We start from the raw sequence: 16,232 nt of genomic DNA, 5'->3' as shown, positions 1-16,232 counted from the left end.
TTCTTAGTGAGGGGTGTACATGTACCACAGCACTGGTATGGAGATCAGAGGACAACTTGTGTTAGTTTGTTTCCTCCTTCCACCATTAAACTCAGGTCATCAGGCTTGGTGGCTGAGCCATCTCACCTGCCCTCAATGGCCAAGTTTTATAAGTAGACACAAATGAGTACCTAAGATAAGCAGATAGATTTTCTACAATACTAGAAGTTATTGTAGTTACCATGTTAAGTGGCTCTCCTCTTCTGATTTCCCTACCATACCACAAACTCCAAGGGAGAGAAAGGAACTGAAAGGCAAGCTGGCAATGTGGCAGGATTTCTATTAGGATTTGAGTAAGCCATCATACAAAAGGTTTAGTTAGCATAGAATTCTCAATTTTCTGAGGCCTCACCTGACAAAGGTATTCTCTGAGGGGCTGTTTACTAAAGGCAGGTACAAAAGCAAAGAGGGCAAATAATTTAAACTCTGGACTCAGGCAATAAAGGTCTTTATGTTTTATTTTTGTGTTCCTGGGTATCAAACTCAAGACCGCAAATGATCTACTTTTTACATTAACTTGGATGACAAGATATAACTCAATAAAAAAGGAAACAGAATCACTCTGGATCAACACAAAACTGAGGACAAGTGATAGGCTAACTAGATAGGACTTGTGCCTGAAACCGCAACTTTTAAGCTTTGACCTGACAACGGAGCCCAGGAGCCCAGGTAGATCATTCACTGGGCTGATCCCCTTTTCTGAAAAGCATATCTATTTAAGTATATTTTAGATTCTGAAACTTTCTTGCTAACAGTTAAACTCAAAATAGGTCAATTCCAGAAAGGCATTCATTTCAAGGGGACTTTCGTCTGTAGTTATTCTGAAAACCACTGCTTTCTAAAACTGACATCATGATACTTAAAAACAGTCCCTTCTACTGAAGACTGAGTAAATTCACCTATCCCCTATTTTTTTATTCTTTTTCCCTTCGATCACTTAAGAGAGTGGATATAGAGGGATCACTTTTTGAGTTTCAGATTATTACTTGAAAACATTTTTTTTAAATATAGGATAAAGTTACCAAATATCAGTACTGGGAAAACCTGTAAAGTTTTCAAGCCATTAAGTATCCCAAATGAAGTCATGTACATCTACAAGATAATGAGTTGAATAAAAGTTCAATATCTCCTCTTGTTCTCAAAGTAGGAATGTAGAAGCTCCTTTCCTTCCATGGCTCTGGTGTCCTGCTCTCTCAAATGAAAGCACTAGGCTAGGGTCTGAAGAAATGTAAGGGCCCATCCAGGTCTAACAGGCTCTGCTTCTATAAAGCGGAAGAGCTACTGGGCCCATGACTCCTCAGAAAGAGAAGTCCCTTCAGGAGTCCTTTGGAGTCTCATTCATGATACCTGAGTGTTCCCAAGACACAAGTATACCTGGAGAACAACAAAAGACTCTTGATAGCAAAGCTACATCTTACAGATGACACCAGTAAATTCTGAAATGCATATATAGTCAACCAAAAAATTACTAGATGTAATAAACTTAAAGCATAGGATATGAACAAGTCATTCAACTCAAGCTATCACTGTTATGGAAACTATCAATTTTTAAAACGTTCAATTATAATAGCATCAAATATTAACTGGGGATACAAAAGCATTATTCAGAAAAAACTACCAGACCAGAAAGAGAAAATGAGGAAGACACTAATACACTGAAAGACCCCTGTGAAAATTTTGAGTTTTCCTTAATCTAGCAATTTAAAAAAATGACTATTCAGGGGTTGGAGAGATGGCTCAGTGGTTAAGAGCACCGACTGCTCTTGCAGAGGACCCAGGCTCGATTCCCAGCACCCACATGGCAGCTACAAACCACCCTTAACTCCAGTTCCAGGGGAATCCAAAGCCCTCTTCTGACCTCTGCGGCATTGCATGACATGGGGTCCACTCACATACATGCAGGCAATACACTCATACACATAAAATAATAAAAATAAATATATTTTTAAAAAATTACTATCCAAAGAGTTGGTTATTCAGAAATTTCAGAAATAAATCAAAATACCATAAAGACCAAGTAAAAGTAAACCTGAAAATAAAGCAGATAAGCAAATAATATTTAATAAAGTTCAATAAGACACTAGAGCTCACTGTAGAGAAAAATTAATATAACCCTAAACCTCATCAACACATCTGGGACAAAGAGAGAGCAAAGGCTAAAAAGGAAATCACATACTCCAGTTAGTTTGGAGAGGTAGCAGATGTCTAAATGGTCATAAAAATAGGCTATTCCATACACATGCTGGTGAAGACTGAAAAATATTATTTCTCAATACAATAAACACTGAGGACTATTTACTAATCAGATAATTTATAAAACTTCAACAAAGGGGCTGGAGGGATGGCTCAGTGGTTAAGAACACTGAGCTGAACAACCCGGTTGTTCTTGCAGAAGACCTGGGTTAGAATCCCAGCACCCACATGGCAGCTAACAACTGTCCATAACTCCAGTTCCAGGGGATCCCTCTTCTGTTCTCCGTGGACATTGCACAACACGGGTGCACTTGTCTACACACTGACAATACACACATACACATAAAATAAAAATAAATAAAATACTGAGGAAAAAAAAACCAACTTCAACAAAGTACAAGTCAGTCACTGTAGCACATGCTTGTAATCCCAGCACTTGGTAGGCTAATGTAAGGGGATCTAGAACGGGAGACCAGTCTAGACTGCATAGCAAGATCCTGAAATCCTGTCTCAAAAAAATGGGGGGAAAAAAGGTCAGAAGGGAAGAAAAGTTCACCAGTGACTTGCCTGAGTGTTCAGCCTGGTACAAAGCACAGCACAGCCCCAACCTACCTCTCCAGCTTCATCTCAAGTGACCTGCCTGGAAGCACTGTTACACTGAGCTACCCGCTGGTTCCCTCCTGACACATCCCAAGCTTTTCTTTCCCCTGGCCTGAACTGCACTCTTCCTGCCACGCCCCACCCCCAGTTCCCATGGAAATCCTAGCTATCCTTCCAGACCCAGCTCTCCTAATCTCCCTCCAGGAATGAGTCCCACAGGGCTCTTTGTACCTCTTCTTTGGGGGCACTTTTCTTACTCTGCAGCCATGTGTTTCCTCCACGGCAGTCACCTCCTCCCCTCCAATATGAGATTTTCAGATCCTTGAAGGCAGAGATTACTTTACCCATCTCTGGGTCTACTACAGGCAGCTCACAGCACAGTACATTCATTTCAGTAAGCACTCAATACATTAAACTAACATGAAAAGCAGAAAACAACTTCATTTCAAAGACATGGCAAATAACTGAAGGAAAGCAAATTGTCTTTAAAGGAGCCTTTGTATTGCCTCTGAACTATGAAAAAACACCAACCTTAAAAAAGTCAAGCCTGGAGGAAACAGTTGAAATATACATTATAAATCAGTTCAACCAATTTTGGGAACATATTCTGTTGATGTGTAACAATAGCAGTAACAGAGTTTATTATCTATGATTTGGTAGGTAACTTCGGAAAAGAAAAATAAAACTGGTTCTAAAACATTTACAAGCATATCATTAATGGGGTAAGCACTGACTGCTCTTGCAAAGGACCCAGGTTCGTGTCCCAGTACCACATGGCACTACGAACCGTCCTTAACTCCAGTTCCAGAGGAATCCGAAGCCCTCTTCTAACCTCCGCAGCATTGCTCAACATGGGTACACTCACATACATGCAGGCAATACACTCATACACATAAAATAATTAATAAAATATTTTTAAAAATTATTTTTTTAAAAAATCCTTAAATAAAACCCCAGAAATCACCTAAATAACCAAGGAAGTCACATTTGCCTAGCCAGCCAAGCTTTATCATATTCTACTCTTCAGCAACTAAAGTGACAAGATTCAAAGAGCATCAGTGTAAAGATGGGGAAGCACTCACCAACTGATTTCAGCTATCTGAGCTGGGCAAGGAATGCATGCCTAATCCCAGCACTTGGGAGACTGAGGGAGGAGGACCAGAAATTTGAAGTCAGCCTGGGCTATATGTCAAGCCCCTATCTCAAAACAAAACATCTGAAAAATGCATGTGTATGTGCCCTGGAGAGATAGCTTAGCAGGTAAAGGCACTTGCTACCAAGCTTGATAGATGACCTGAGTTCCATCTCGGAGGCCCATGTGGTGGAAGGAGATTCCCACAAGTTGTCCTCTGACCTACATACACACACACACACACATACATACATACATAAAATAAATAAATAAAATGTAATAATTTTAAATAAAAACTAAAAAATGAGGGCTGGAGAGATGGTTCAGCAGTTAAGAGCACTGACTGCAGGGCTGGGGAGATGGCTCAATGGTTAAAAGCACCAGCTGCTCTTGCAGAGGACCTGGGTTTGATTCCCAGCACCCACCTGGTGGCTAACAACCATCCATAACTCCACTTCCAGGGGAATCCAATACCCTCTTCTGATTCCTCGGGCACTGCATGACAGTGGTGCACTTATACACATTCAGGAAATACACTCATAAAATAAAAAATAAGGCCGGGTATAGACAGCCAAAGGGGGCTGGAGAGATGGCTCAGTGGTTAAGAACACTGGCTGTTCTTCCAGAGTACCTGGGTTCAGTTTCCAGCACCCACATGGCAGCTAACAACCATCTCTAACTCCAGTTCCAGGGGATCTAACACCCTCTTCTGACCTCCACAGTCATTGCACAACATGGGTACACTTACACAGATGCAGGCAATACACCCATACACATAAGATAATAAAAATAATAAATAATAATTTATTAAATAATTTAAATAATAAAATGTTTTTTTTTTTAAATGAGCCGGCCACATGGCAGCTAACAACTGTTCTTAACCCCAGTTCCAGGGGATGTAACTCCAGTTCCAGGGGATCAGACAGTCTTTTCTGTCCTCACAGGCATTGCACGACACGGGTGCAACTTACCTACATGCAGGCAATACATGCATACACATAAAATAAAAATAATAAATAAATTTTTTTTAAAAATGAGTCAGGTATGGTAGCACAAGACTTTAATCCCAGCACTCAGGAGGCAGAGACAGGTGGAGCTCTGAGAATTCCTCAACAGTTTGGTCTACTATGGCTACGCGGTGAGACTTTGTCTCAAAATTAATTAATTAATTTTAAAATGTATATAGTAGAATAATATATAAGTAAAATGGAGAATTTAATGGATATAGGTTCTTTTAAAGGTATTCATACATCAAAGGTTTCTAGAGCTGTCCTGAAAGAGTCAAAGGAAGAGATCACTCCCCTTGTTCACTTTTTGTTCAGCTCCCCACTTCCCTTCTTAACCTGACTCCCTCTCTAACATCAAAGCAGGATGCTCCTGAGAGAGACACAAGATATCTGAGGCAGGACCAGCATTCTCACATTGGGCCCTTCACCAAAACTCAGAACACCTGCTCTTTTAAAACAAAACTACATTCATCTAGGCAGGAGTTAACTTAGCAAAGAGGTATATGGCCCCTAAACAGCTCTTCTGGGATCTGGGGCAACAAAACCAGGACATGAGGTCGAAGCACAAATTAAGTGACTGGGATGATTTTTCAAAACGGGCAGTTTCTGGAAAGGACTAAAAACAAAACTAAGACCCTGAGCTTTCTTCTCCAGCCTGCCTCATCTTCTTCCCCGTCTGTGGATTCTCTGGGTTCACTTTCTCAAAATGTCAGCAAGATTCACTACTTGACCTGGACTTCATGAAGCTGTGATGGAACAGCTACCATTCACACACAGGAAAAGAGGCAAGATGTTTGCGGTTGCAGTTAAATATTATTTGGGTTTCTTTTTCCTTTGAGACAGGGGTCTCACTACATTGCCCAGGCTGGTCTTGAACTTGGGCTCAAGTCCTTCTCTTGCCTCAAACACCTAAGTAGGCAAGATACAGGCACACAACACCGTGCCAGGCTTGGTCCTCTCAAATCTACAGAAGATGATGTGCTATGTTGGCAGTGCCAGTCACCCAAGGGCCCAAACTGCTATTTCTCTAGTTAGTTAAACAAAAAAGAATGTATCAGGTATACATTAGAAAATAAAAATAGAAAAGAAATTATATGATAATGTAATAAGTACTAAAACTATGTGATCATTCACAAGAAAAATGATACTATAGCTTAACCTGGAGGAAGAGACCTGGAAACTTAGTTACTTGAAAGGCTGATTGAGGCAAGGGGATCATAAGTTCAAGAACTACTAGCCCAGCCGGGCAGATCTCTGTGAGTTCCAGGCCAACCTGGTCTCAATAATGAGCTCCAGACCAGCTGGGGCTACAGGGAGATCCTGTCTCAAAAAGACCAAAAAAACCAAACAAACAAAAAAAACCCTACTAATCCCACAGAGAGAGTTTAAGGCTCTGTCTCAGAATAAGAATAAAAGCATTTAAAAAGAGCAGGGGGAGTGGATCAGAGGTGGAATGCTTGCCTAAGGGTGAGAGGCCCTGGCTCCAACCCCCAAACAGACTGCACATATGGGACATTTATTACACAATATATAAACCAGAGGCACAAAGGGAGTTGACGATGGGAAAGAACAAAAAGAGTTGCTATTTTTAAAAAGGACACAAGCTTTGGAACAAATTTTATTCTCTGGGGTATTTTGTAATCTTATTAGGAATTTTTGAAAAGAACAAAAAATAAGGGGTGGGGGGAATAGAGGCAGGTGTTATCAGGTGTTATGGCCCATACTTGTAGAGCTAGGGAAATATTCAAACCCAAGAGTCTATTCCTGGCCTTCACAGTAGGTAAACATGATGGCAAAACAAAACAGAACCATGGAAGATGGCTAGGGATTTAACTCAGTGCATATGCAATGTCGTTGGGCTGGGTGTATAACTTAGTGGTAAGGAGCTTGCCTACCATATATAAGGTCTTAGGTGTGAACCTCAACACCACAAATTAAGAAGGAGGGAGGGAGGAAGGGAGAGAAGGAAGAATCAATCAACCATGCAACAAAGCAAAGGAGGTCAGTCCAGATAAAAGGAACAAGCACTGGGCGTGATGGTGCACACCTTTAATCCCAGCACTTGGGAGATGGCAGCAGGTCGGATCTTTTTGAGTTCGAAGCTAGCCTGGTCTACATAGTGAGTTCCAGGACAGCTGGAGCTACAGGGAGACCTTGTCTCAAAAAGACAAAAAAAAAGAAGGAACAAGCCAGCAAGACCAGACAGGTTAAGAAGTAGTGTGCTGAGGGCAAGGTGAGGACAGTAAAGGGGCAACATGAGGATAGAGTACAGTAGGTAAACTGGGAGACAGAGGGAAATCAAACTCCACATAGTAAGCCAGGGCCACCAGCTCCTCTACTTTGTAGCCTCTCCCTTTGTTTCAAAAGTGCATCAATACAGGAGCATGAAACTGTTTTTGTTCAAACAAGAGGGGCTCCTGTAACCAGGCTCAAACTATGTAGCTGAAGATGATTTTGAACTCCTACTCCACTTGCTTTTACCTCCAAAAGCTGGGACTATAAGTGCCATGCCCACTATATTCGGTACTAGAGATCAAACCCAGCGTATCGTGAATGCTAGGTAAGCATGCTACCAAGTGAGCCACACTCCCATGCCAGGCTAAGTCATGTTTATGAGTCTCTTTGCCACTTCTGAGTGCTAAAAAAGCAGAAACATTCTTCCCAAGGACACAGGGTCTCATACCTGACTTTACCGGAGCTGTTCTGAAAGACAGCACACATATTATTGCTTTAATGAGTCAACAGAAGCATCCCATCCAAGTTCGAAATTTCAGTGCAAAACCCATTAAAAGCCTATAAATGATTACAATGCACACCCCAGAAAAGGCTGGAAGAGATTCCCCATAGTACATAAACCTGTTGTTAGCCAGGCATAGTGGTACATGCCTATCATTCAACACTCAGGAAGCAGAAACAGGAAGATGGAGGATTTCAGGCCAGTCTGGACTAAGTAGCAAGAACTTTTCTCAAAAACACAGAGTCTGAGGGTGTAGCTCACTGGTAGAACCCTTGCTTAGCTGTGTCCAAGGGTGCAAGGTTCTGGGTTCATTCTAACATTGCAAAGTCAATGAATAAATTTGTCTTTCCACTCCTGTCCCCTTTTTTCTTTTTTTTGTCTTTTTGAGACAGGGTCTCCCTGTAGCCCCAACTAGCCTGGAACCTGCTATATAGACCAGGGTGGCCTTGAACTCACAGAGATTCACCTGCCTCTGCCTCCTGAGTACCCAGATTAAAGGTGTGCACCCCCTCACCAGGCTCCTGTCCCCTTTCTGAAGGGCCTGTGTACTCTTAGCAGATAAGGGTCCCTTATAAACCTGGCAGGACTACTAATGTCATGAACCATGTTCCAAATACAGGAATGACTCAGGTTACACAGAAACAGTTCAAAATCGCAAATCATATGCCAAAGCCAAGCAATGAACCCGTTTTTCAGCAATGTATGGCCTTCAAAGTCCTTTACATGTGCCATCTTGTTTCATCTGCACAGTATTCCTATCCAACCACCTTATCAGCAGTTACCTACTGGGTACCTACCACATGCCAGATACTGTTCTACACACTGAGCAAGGGCAAAGCAAAGCCCCAGCTGTCAGGAAGCTTTTTGTGGGGACAGAGGACAGACACATGCTATGCAACATTAGTAGTCAGTACTACAAAGAAAAATGAAGCAAAATTAAGGAGTAGAAAATGGCGAAGAATGTTCTATGAATGTGAGCAAGGCTGGCCCCTGCAAGCAACATTTGTTCCTAAGATGGGACGGTGCCCCCAACCCATAGCACAAAGGTCAGTGAAGCTGAAGCCCAGAGTGAGGGAGACAGTGGGGAAAAAAAAGACAGACCTGACTAGGTTGGGCCTTGCAGTCAGTGCACCAGGTAAACCATTAACATCCCACTTTACAGATAAGGAAACTAACAATGAAAATATAAGGGACTTGCTTATGGTCAGATTAACAGTGACGTCTAGGGAGATAGCTAATCGACACCTCAGTTCTGCTAGTTCTACTAGGGGCACAGGCTTCTCATGGACATTGAAAGTGCAGCTTAAAAAAGAATAAAGAACAGCACTTGGGAGGCAGAGGCAGGGGGATCTCTATGAGTTTGAGGCTAGTCTGGTCTACATAGCGAGTTCCAGGTCATCTGGGGCTACAGGGAGCATATATGCTCACAGACAAATAAAATCAAAAGCAAAAACCAGCACTGGTGACAAAGCAGGAAAATGAAAAGACCAGACCCTACAGACAGCACCTATGGTGCCCAGGATTCCCGTAACAGTTCTTCCTAAGTCAAGATTTCTTTTAAATTTTTTTTTCTAATATTTGGTTTTGTTTTCCTCTTCCAGGCTTTTATTGACCATTTTAAAAAGTCAGCATTGTCGAGTGTGGTGGCGCACACCTTTAATCCCAGCACTTTGGGAGGCAGAGGCAAGTGGATCTCTGTGAGTTCAAGGCCAGCCTGGTCTCCATAATGAATCCATGCCAGCTGTGACTACAGGGAGACCCTATCTCAAAAAGACCAAAAAAAAAAAAAGTCCGCATTGTTTTTTAACTTTGCTATCATACGCATTTTTATCTTCACTTTAAACACTTAATATCACAGTGCTACCTTGTGAGAATAAAGTTTCTTAGACTCTCAGCACCCCCACCTGCAGTAATAACATGTGTCCTGGTGACCAGGGCCTGTTTTGAATGACCGTGTCTAGACCCAGGCTGTTTTTTATGAATATGGTTTGTCTACTCACAATTGCCATATCATGTAACTGCTGTTTTAATAACTATTTATACTTGTAAAAATATATACGATGTTATTGCATTTTTAGTGTGTAAAGTAGCCTATGACGTATTCCCCAATTTTTTATTTTTCTCAAAGTCTCACTTTAAATGTGTGTATAGGCTGGGCATGGTGGCTCAAGCCTCTGATCCCAGCACTGGGGAGGCAGAGGCAGACAGATCTCTGTGAGTTCAAGGCCAACCTGGTCTACATAGTGAGTTCTAGACCAGCTGGGGCTAGGAGACCCTGTCCCAAAAAGACAAGGAGAGAATTCAAATGTGTGAGTGTATATATAACATACATACAATGATAATAAATATATAAAGAAAATAAAGAATTTTCCTGGGGCTGAGGGTGTAGCTCAGTAGCACAGCCCCTGCTTAGCATGCCCAAGGCCCTAGGTTCCAAATCTAGCACTGGGGGGGCGGGAATCTGTGCCTCATCTTGGAAAAAGCAAGGTACCCTAAGACCAACAATCCCACTTCTGAGTCCATTCCACAGGGAATTCTGTGGAGGCTCCAAAAGGAGATTAAAAGAAGATGGATGGTGGGAAACAGCAAAGAAGCTGAATTGTAGAGGACTGGATAAGAAAAGTGTGGTTATTTGTACAACTGCTCACTTGGCAACCAAGAGAAACAATGACCTAGACACCCAAAGAACATAAATAGAGCTGGCTGTGGTGGCACAGGTCTATAATCCCAACACTTGGGAGGCAGAGACAGGATCTCCGTGAGTTCAAAGCCAGCCTGGTTTACATAGCTAGTTTCAGGCCAGTTGGAGACTAAAGGGAGGCCCTGTCTAAAAAAATAAAGAAAGAAAGAAAAGGAAACTGATACATAGACCTGGTAGTGAACTGTATCAGTACCCAAGAGGCAGAGGCAGGAAGATGGTCACAAGTTCCAGGCCAGTCTAGACTATGTAGGGAGTCCCAGGCAAGAGCCAGGGCTACATGAGGAGACTCTGTCTCAAAAAAAGTAAGACATGGGGCTGTAGAGATGGCTCAGGGGTTAAGAGTACCAGCTGCTCTTCCAGAGGACCTGGCAGCCAACAACCATCCTTAACTCCATCCAGTCCCAGGAGAATTCAATGCCCTCTTTTGATCTCTCTACACTGCATGATTTGTGTACTACATGACACATGCAGGCAGTACACTCATACACATAAAATAACAATAATTTTTTTTTAAAGTAAGACACTGAATAAAAAAGAGTAATGCTTAAATCTTTGAAGTGTTGGGATAGTCACCGTTTGGCTCTAGTACTGCTGGTTTGGTCTCCTTTCCAAGAAGATCCCTGCCTCCTTTGAAGGTCAGTGTGGTCATGTGATTTGTTTTGGCTAATGAAATGGGAACAAAAGTAACATCTGTCATTTCTGGAAGAACCTGAACATGATTCACAGTATTGTCTTCGCATGTAAGCAGCACTTCAGAGAGCTCAATCCTCTGAAGGGGTTCCATCTGCAGAGCCTCTGCTGACCCAAACATGCAGCAAACTACTGAGATTTGTATGGCTGCTTCCTCAGTATATCCTTGTTCTCCTGTCTTATGCACACCTATGGCACAAGAGTATTTAGTGATGAGTACAGATACGGAGAAAGCAATACTATCTACTTCTAAGGATAAACCAAACAGGTGAATACAAGATCCAATATTAAATATGTAGAGAATACAACCAAATAAAGTGAGGCATTACAAAGCCATGAATTAAATACCACGGAGTGGATAAATACCTGTGAAAGCTAAGGAAGTAGGAAGACGGGAGTAGCAGAGCAAAATAAAAGGAAAAAGCATTAAAAGGTTTATTAAACACATTGCAAATGTATTAGAAATTTTTTCTACTCACTGAGCCACTCAACAAATATCTGTGCACCTGGTATGTTCCAAGTACTATTCTAGGTTCTGCTTACACAGCAATCAATCCAAAAAAAGGGGGAAGTATAAAGGAGAGATGGATTTTTTTAAATCCCTGGTGAAAAAAGTTGTAAGGTTAGGACTGTAGCTCAGTGGTAGAATACTTGCCTAGTGGGTACAAGTCCCTAAGCTCAATCCCTAGCACCAAAAGAAAAGCAAACAAACAAAAACTAGACAAAGATGTCTCATTAAAAGATAAGATGTGAGAAAGAGGGACATACTTTGGGTGGTCTGTGAAGAAACAGCATTTAAGCTTAAGCACAGGGGACAATTGCATCTTCCCCAGTAAGGAAAAGGGAGAGAGGATTCACTCCAGACCAAGCAAGGGAAGGGCATGTGTGAAGGCCAGGAGGGAGTGCAGCCCACCTCACTGAGGAAGGGGGTGGGGGGGCATGGAGAAAGGAGCAGCAGGAAATGTGGTTAGAGAAGGGATTCAGGCAGACAGCTCAGCTTCTCAGCACAGTAGAAGGAGCTGGGACTGTATTCTAACTGCCATGGAACCAGAAATAAAAAACACAGGAATCATACAACCTTATTTCCAGCGTATTTCATTATTCTACTTGGGAATCTAACAATATGCTCACATACTTTAAACAAGAAAGGTATTTTTGGCTGGGTGTGCTGACACAGGCCTTTAATCCCAGCACTCAGGAGGCAGAGGCAGGTGGATTTCTGTGAGTTCAAGGCCAGCCTGGTCTCCATGGTGAATCCAGGACAGCTGGGGCTACAGGGAGACCCTGTCTCAAAAAGACCAAAAAAAAAAGAAAGGTATTTTTGCATGTTTCCCCGATAACCCCTAAAACATATAAACTGCAGGGCCCCCATTAGCCAACTTCTTCCCTAAACATGCTGTTAGCAGTAAGTTCAAGGCACCGGGGGAAAAATAACCTTGGCAATCTGGCACTAGTTCTTCAGCCATCCATTGGTATTTTTTCTTCTTCCTCTGCTTTAGTTCACGTTGTCTGATAATGCTTGAAATCAGGCCATGCTGTCATCACAGAAATCAGATGCTTGAGTTCTTTCTGCTGCCAGCCCAATGGGAAACAGGCTCAGGGGTAACAAGTGGAGGTGTGTACAGCTCACCTCCACACTGGTGCCAGGAAGCACAGGGGAACAGTCCCTGTTGGTCTTGGGCAGCCCACACAGAGATGCCTCCTATTGTCACCCCGCAATGAGTCATGGAGGTAGATGTAGATGGCATGGAAAACTGAGCTAGGGAGGGTTGTTTGTCCAGAAGCACCTTATCCACCACCAATGGAAAATGACCTGCCAATGTCCTCCAGCCTTCTCAGCACTCACCAATTACAAAGGCACCAGAGGCAGACAGTTTGGGAACTAGCTCATTTAACAAACAGTTAACAGTTTGCACTAGCTCATTTAATCAAAGCTACCTAAGGAGGTGCTATTATTAGAACCACTTGTAGAGATGAAAAAAATTGATAAGCCTAGGCCTCAGAGAGCATGAGAGGCTTGTTCAGGTTCAGAAAACCACAAGTAACAGAGACAGGCTTCACATCCAGCCTCGCTCCTGAGCACAACCTCTTTAGCTAACCAAACTTTTCAGAACTCTCCAGTTCCACTAAAATTTTTCTGTCACCGACTCAGAAGTAGTTTTTTTTTTTTTATTTTCCCTGTTGTGTTCTCTATTTTATTTTTGTTTTTGAAACACGTGTGGAAGTCAGAGGACAACTTCTGAGAGTTCTCTCTGTCCACTGTGGGATCTAGGGATCAGACTCAGATCATTAGACTGGCCCCCCATTCTGCCCATTTAAAGAAATCCTCTCCAAGCTTGCAAGAGTCCAGCCATGGTGTCCCAATTAACAAGAGAATTCCACTCAGCACGCATCTCCAAATCAAAAGGTTTAAAAGAAAGATAAGGTCTAACCTTCGGTCAGAATCCACTGTGTAGAGAACTTAATCCTACTGGCTGGAGAGATGATCAGTGGTTAAGAGTGCTTACTGCTCTTGCAGAGGACCAAGGTTCAGTTACCAGCACCTACACCAGGCATCTCATAACCAACTATAACTCCACCACCAAGGTGGGGCTTGCTGTCTGTTTTAAAGGATAAAGTCCTGTACATATTGAACAAATGCTTGAAGTGCTGCTGCTCATGTACAACTCAATATCATACAAAACAGTCATTCACTGAGGCGGGCCTAAAGGGATGTGCTGGGATCAGATGTTAAGAACCTGGCTGAGGCCGGGCGTGGTGGCGCAAGCCTTCAGTAGCAGCGAGAGGCAGAGGTAGGCGGATCTCTGTGAGTTGGAGGCCACCTTGGTCTCCATAGCGAATCCAGGCCAGCTAGGGCTACATGGAGACCCTGTCTCAAAAAAGAAAAAAAAAAAGGAGCCTGGCTGAGCTCACGCAAGACCACCACCGGCCCTGTGATCCCCGCAGGGATAAGCAGTCACCATATCAAAAATATGGAAGAGGGGAAGTTACAGAAATTACCGACTGCAGAACATTCAAGGCTACTTGTCATTGTGCCAGCTACCTAAAGTCTCTTGCCGACAGGTTACGAATTTCACCTTTTCTAGTTATTTCACCATGTAGCGAAATATCTCTATCTCTCTCTCTCTCTCTCTCTCTCTCTCTCTCTCTCTCTCTCTCTCTTCATCGTGATCAGAACCGTAAAGGTGAGCCCAGAAACCGCCACAAAACAGCCTGATGAAATAAAGCTGGCCTGTCTATAAGCAATGCCAGCCGCTGCAGACACTGCGCATCTTTCGTTTGGTTTCCATGGTCTGGTTCTTAAACGCCTCGGGTCAATTTCAGGCTCACGATCCAGTAAGAAAAGTCAGGGGAGTACTCAGTTAAGAAATAACGGTCGGATGAAGAGGGGAGTCGCTTCTTTCGAGCAAAGCAGTTCCCAAGAAGGCGGCCAAGGGCAGGGAGTCCCCAGACTTAGCAAGGGAAAAGCCACGGGGAAGTCTGTGCACACACGCCCCCGCTGGCCAGGCGACCGACCAGCTCGAAGGCCCCACAGGTGTCAGGCAGCAAGGTAAAGATGGGGTTCACCCACCCAACTCCACACTCAGACCCCGAGCTGCTCTCAAAGGCGCAGAAGCGATCTGAATTCTTTCCAGGACATCAGCCTCTGCGTCCCGTTACAGGCCAGAATCCCAGAGGATCCCCTTTAGGAAACGGCTGCGCAGACGGCGTTTTGGGCCAAGACTGACAGATCCGCGGCCAGGGGCGACTGGAAGGGTCGGGAAGGTGGGGGGTCGAGACTCCCAGGGTGCACGGGCCGGGGTGAGTCAGGCGCGCAATCAGTGCTTAGTCACGGGTAGCCGGGCACCCGGAGTTCCTCGCCCCGCGCCAGCCGGGCCGTACGTGACCGAGCCGAGCGCGGTGGTGGCGGCCTCCCGGCCCCTCCCGGTACTTACTCTGCCGAGCTGGTCCCGTTCACCGCCGAGCCATCGGGGGTCGGGTTCAGCTGGATGGGCGTCGGCTTCTTCTTGGGCATTTTGCAGCGGGGGAGCGAGCTTGCAACTCAGCGGGGCGCGCGGCCGCTTCTTGCTTCCTCCCTCCGCGCTGCCCCGCGCACGCTGCGCGGAGACCCAAGACGGGCAGCTCCGCCCGCACCCGGCTCGCGGGACCCTCTGCCCGGGAATTCGCGCGTAGGTAACCAAGGAAAAGATGCTCCGGAGCGCGGCGCGGAACGCAATCGACCACGGACTCCTCTGCCCTTCGCCTCAGCACACGGGTCCCTTGGGCTCTGGCGGCCCTCCCGCGCAGTCGCCGGAGCCTAGCTCCAGCCTCAGCCCAGGGGAAAGTGCGGCCGCCGCGGCCACCACGTTCCCAGCCGCCGCGCGCAGCCGTCCAAGGGAGGGACTGGAGGGCGGGGGGGAGGGGCGGGGGAAGAGGGAAGCCCCTCCCCCCACCGGGCTAAGGCGCTTCCCTCACACCCGCCTGGCTTCGCCTCCTTCGCCTCCCGGACCGCCAATGGAAACTAACTTCGGCGGCAAATGACGCGGAAATACGTCAAGGGGGCGAGGTAAGCCGGCCTAGGGGCGGGGTCAGAGGCGGGATCCACAGCGCCCTCTGCTGGCCAAGGGTGCCAGCTGGATCCCTAGCAAAGGAGACGTAGGTCCAGGCACCCAGGGCACTGTGCCTCTCCCTGCCAAGTGCTCCTCGGGCCTCCTCTGAGGGCTCCGGGCTCCTAATGTGGACGGAGATAAAAGTACAGAGACAATAAGAAAAAGGACCCCTCTTCATGTCCAGATGTGAGACAGAGTAGAGGAATAGAAAAACCAAACAAGCTGGCTTAGTTTTTTTCTTTTTAAAAATATTTTCTTGAACCGGATGTGGTGGCGCACGCCTGTAGTCCCATCACTTGGGAGGCAGAAGCAGGCGGATCTCTGTGAGTTCAAGGCCAGCCTGGTCTACATAGTGAGTTCCAGGATATGTGTATGAGTGTATTGCCTGCATGTATATGAGTGCACCCATGTCGTGTAGTGCCGCAGAGGTTACAGGAGGGCTTCGGATTCCCCTGGAACTGGAGTTAAGGACGGTTTCGTTCTGCCATGTGGATGCTGGGAATTGAACCCAGGTCCTCTGCAAGAGCAGTCAGTGCTCTTAACC

The 16,232-nt window shown here is 44.9% G+C and overlaps 1 protein-coding gene across 1 annotated transcript in view; it reads right to left on the bottom strand.

The window, feature by feature from the left end:
- The window catches only part of Map2k1 (mitogen-activated protein kinase kinase 1), a 77,248-nt gene extending 61,755 nt beyond the window's left edge, over nucleotides 1-15,493 (bottom strand). The window contains exon 1 of the mRNA XM_008836345.3: nucleotides 15,035-15,493. Within this exon, the coding sequence (XP_008834567.1) occupies nucleotides 15,035-15,114 (80 nt within the window). The 5' untranslated portion in view covers nucleotides 15,115-15,493. The remainder of the gene's footprint in view (nucleotides 1-15,034) is intronic.
- Nucleotides 15,494-16,232: the final 739 nt, after the last annotated feature.

Source organism: Nannospalax galili, unplaced genomic scaffold (genome assembly GCF_000622305.1).
Source record: "Nannospalax galili isolate Female #2095 unplaced genomic scaffold, S.galili_v1.0 scaffold54, whole genome shotgun sequence".
Classification (NCBI taxonomy): domain Eukaryota; kingdom Metazoa; phylum Chordata; class Mammalia; order Rodentia; family Spalacidae; genus Nannospalax; species Nannospalax galili.
Note: the sequence above shows the minus strand (reverse complement) of the source record. Positions and strands in the feature narration are given on the sequence as shown.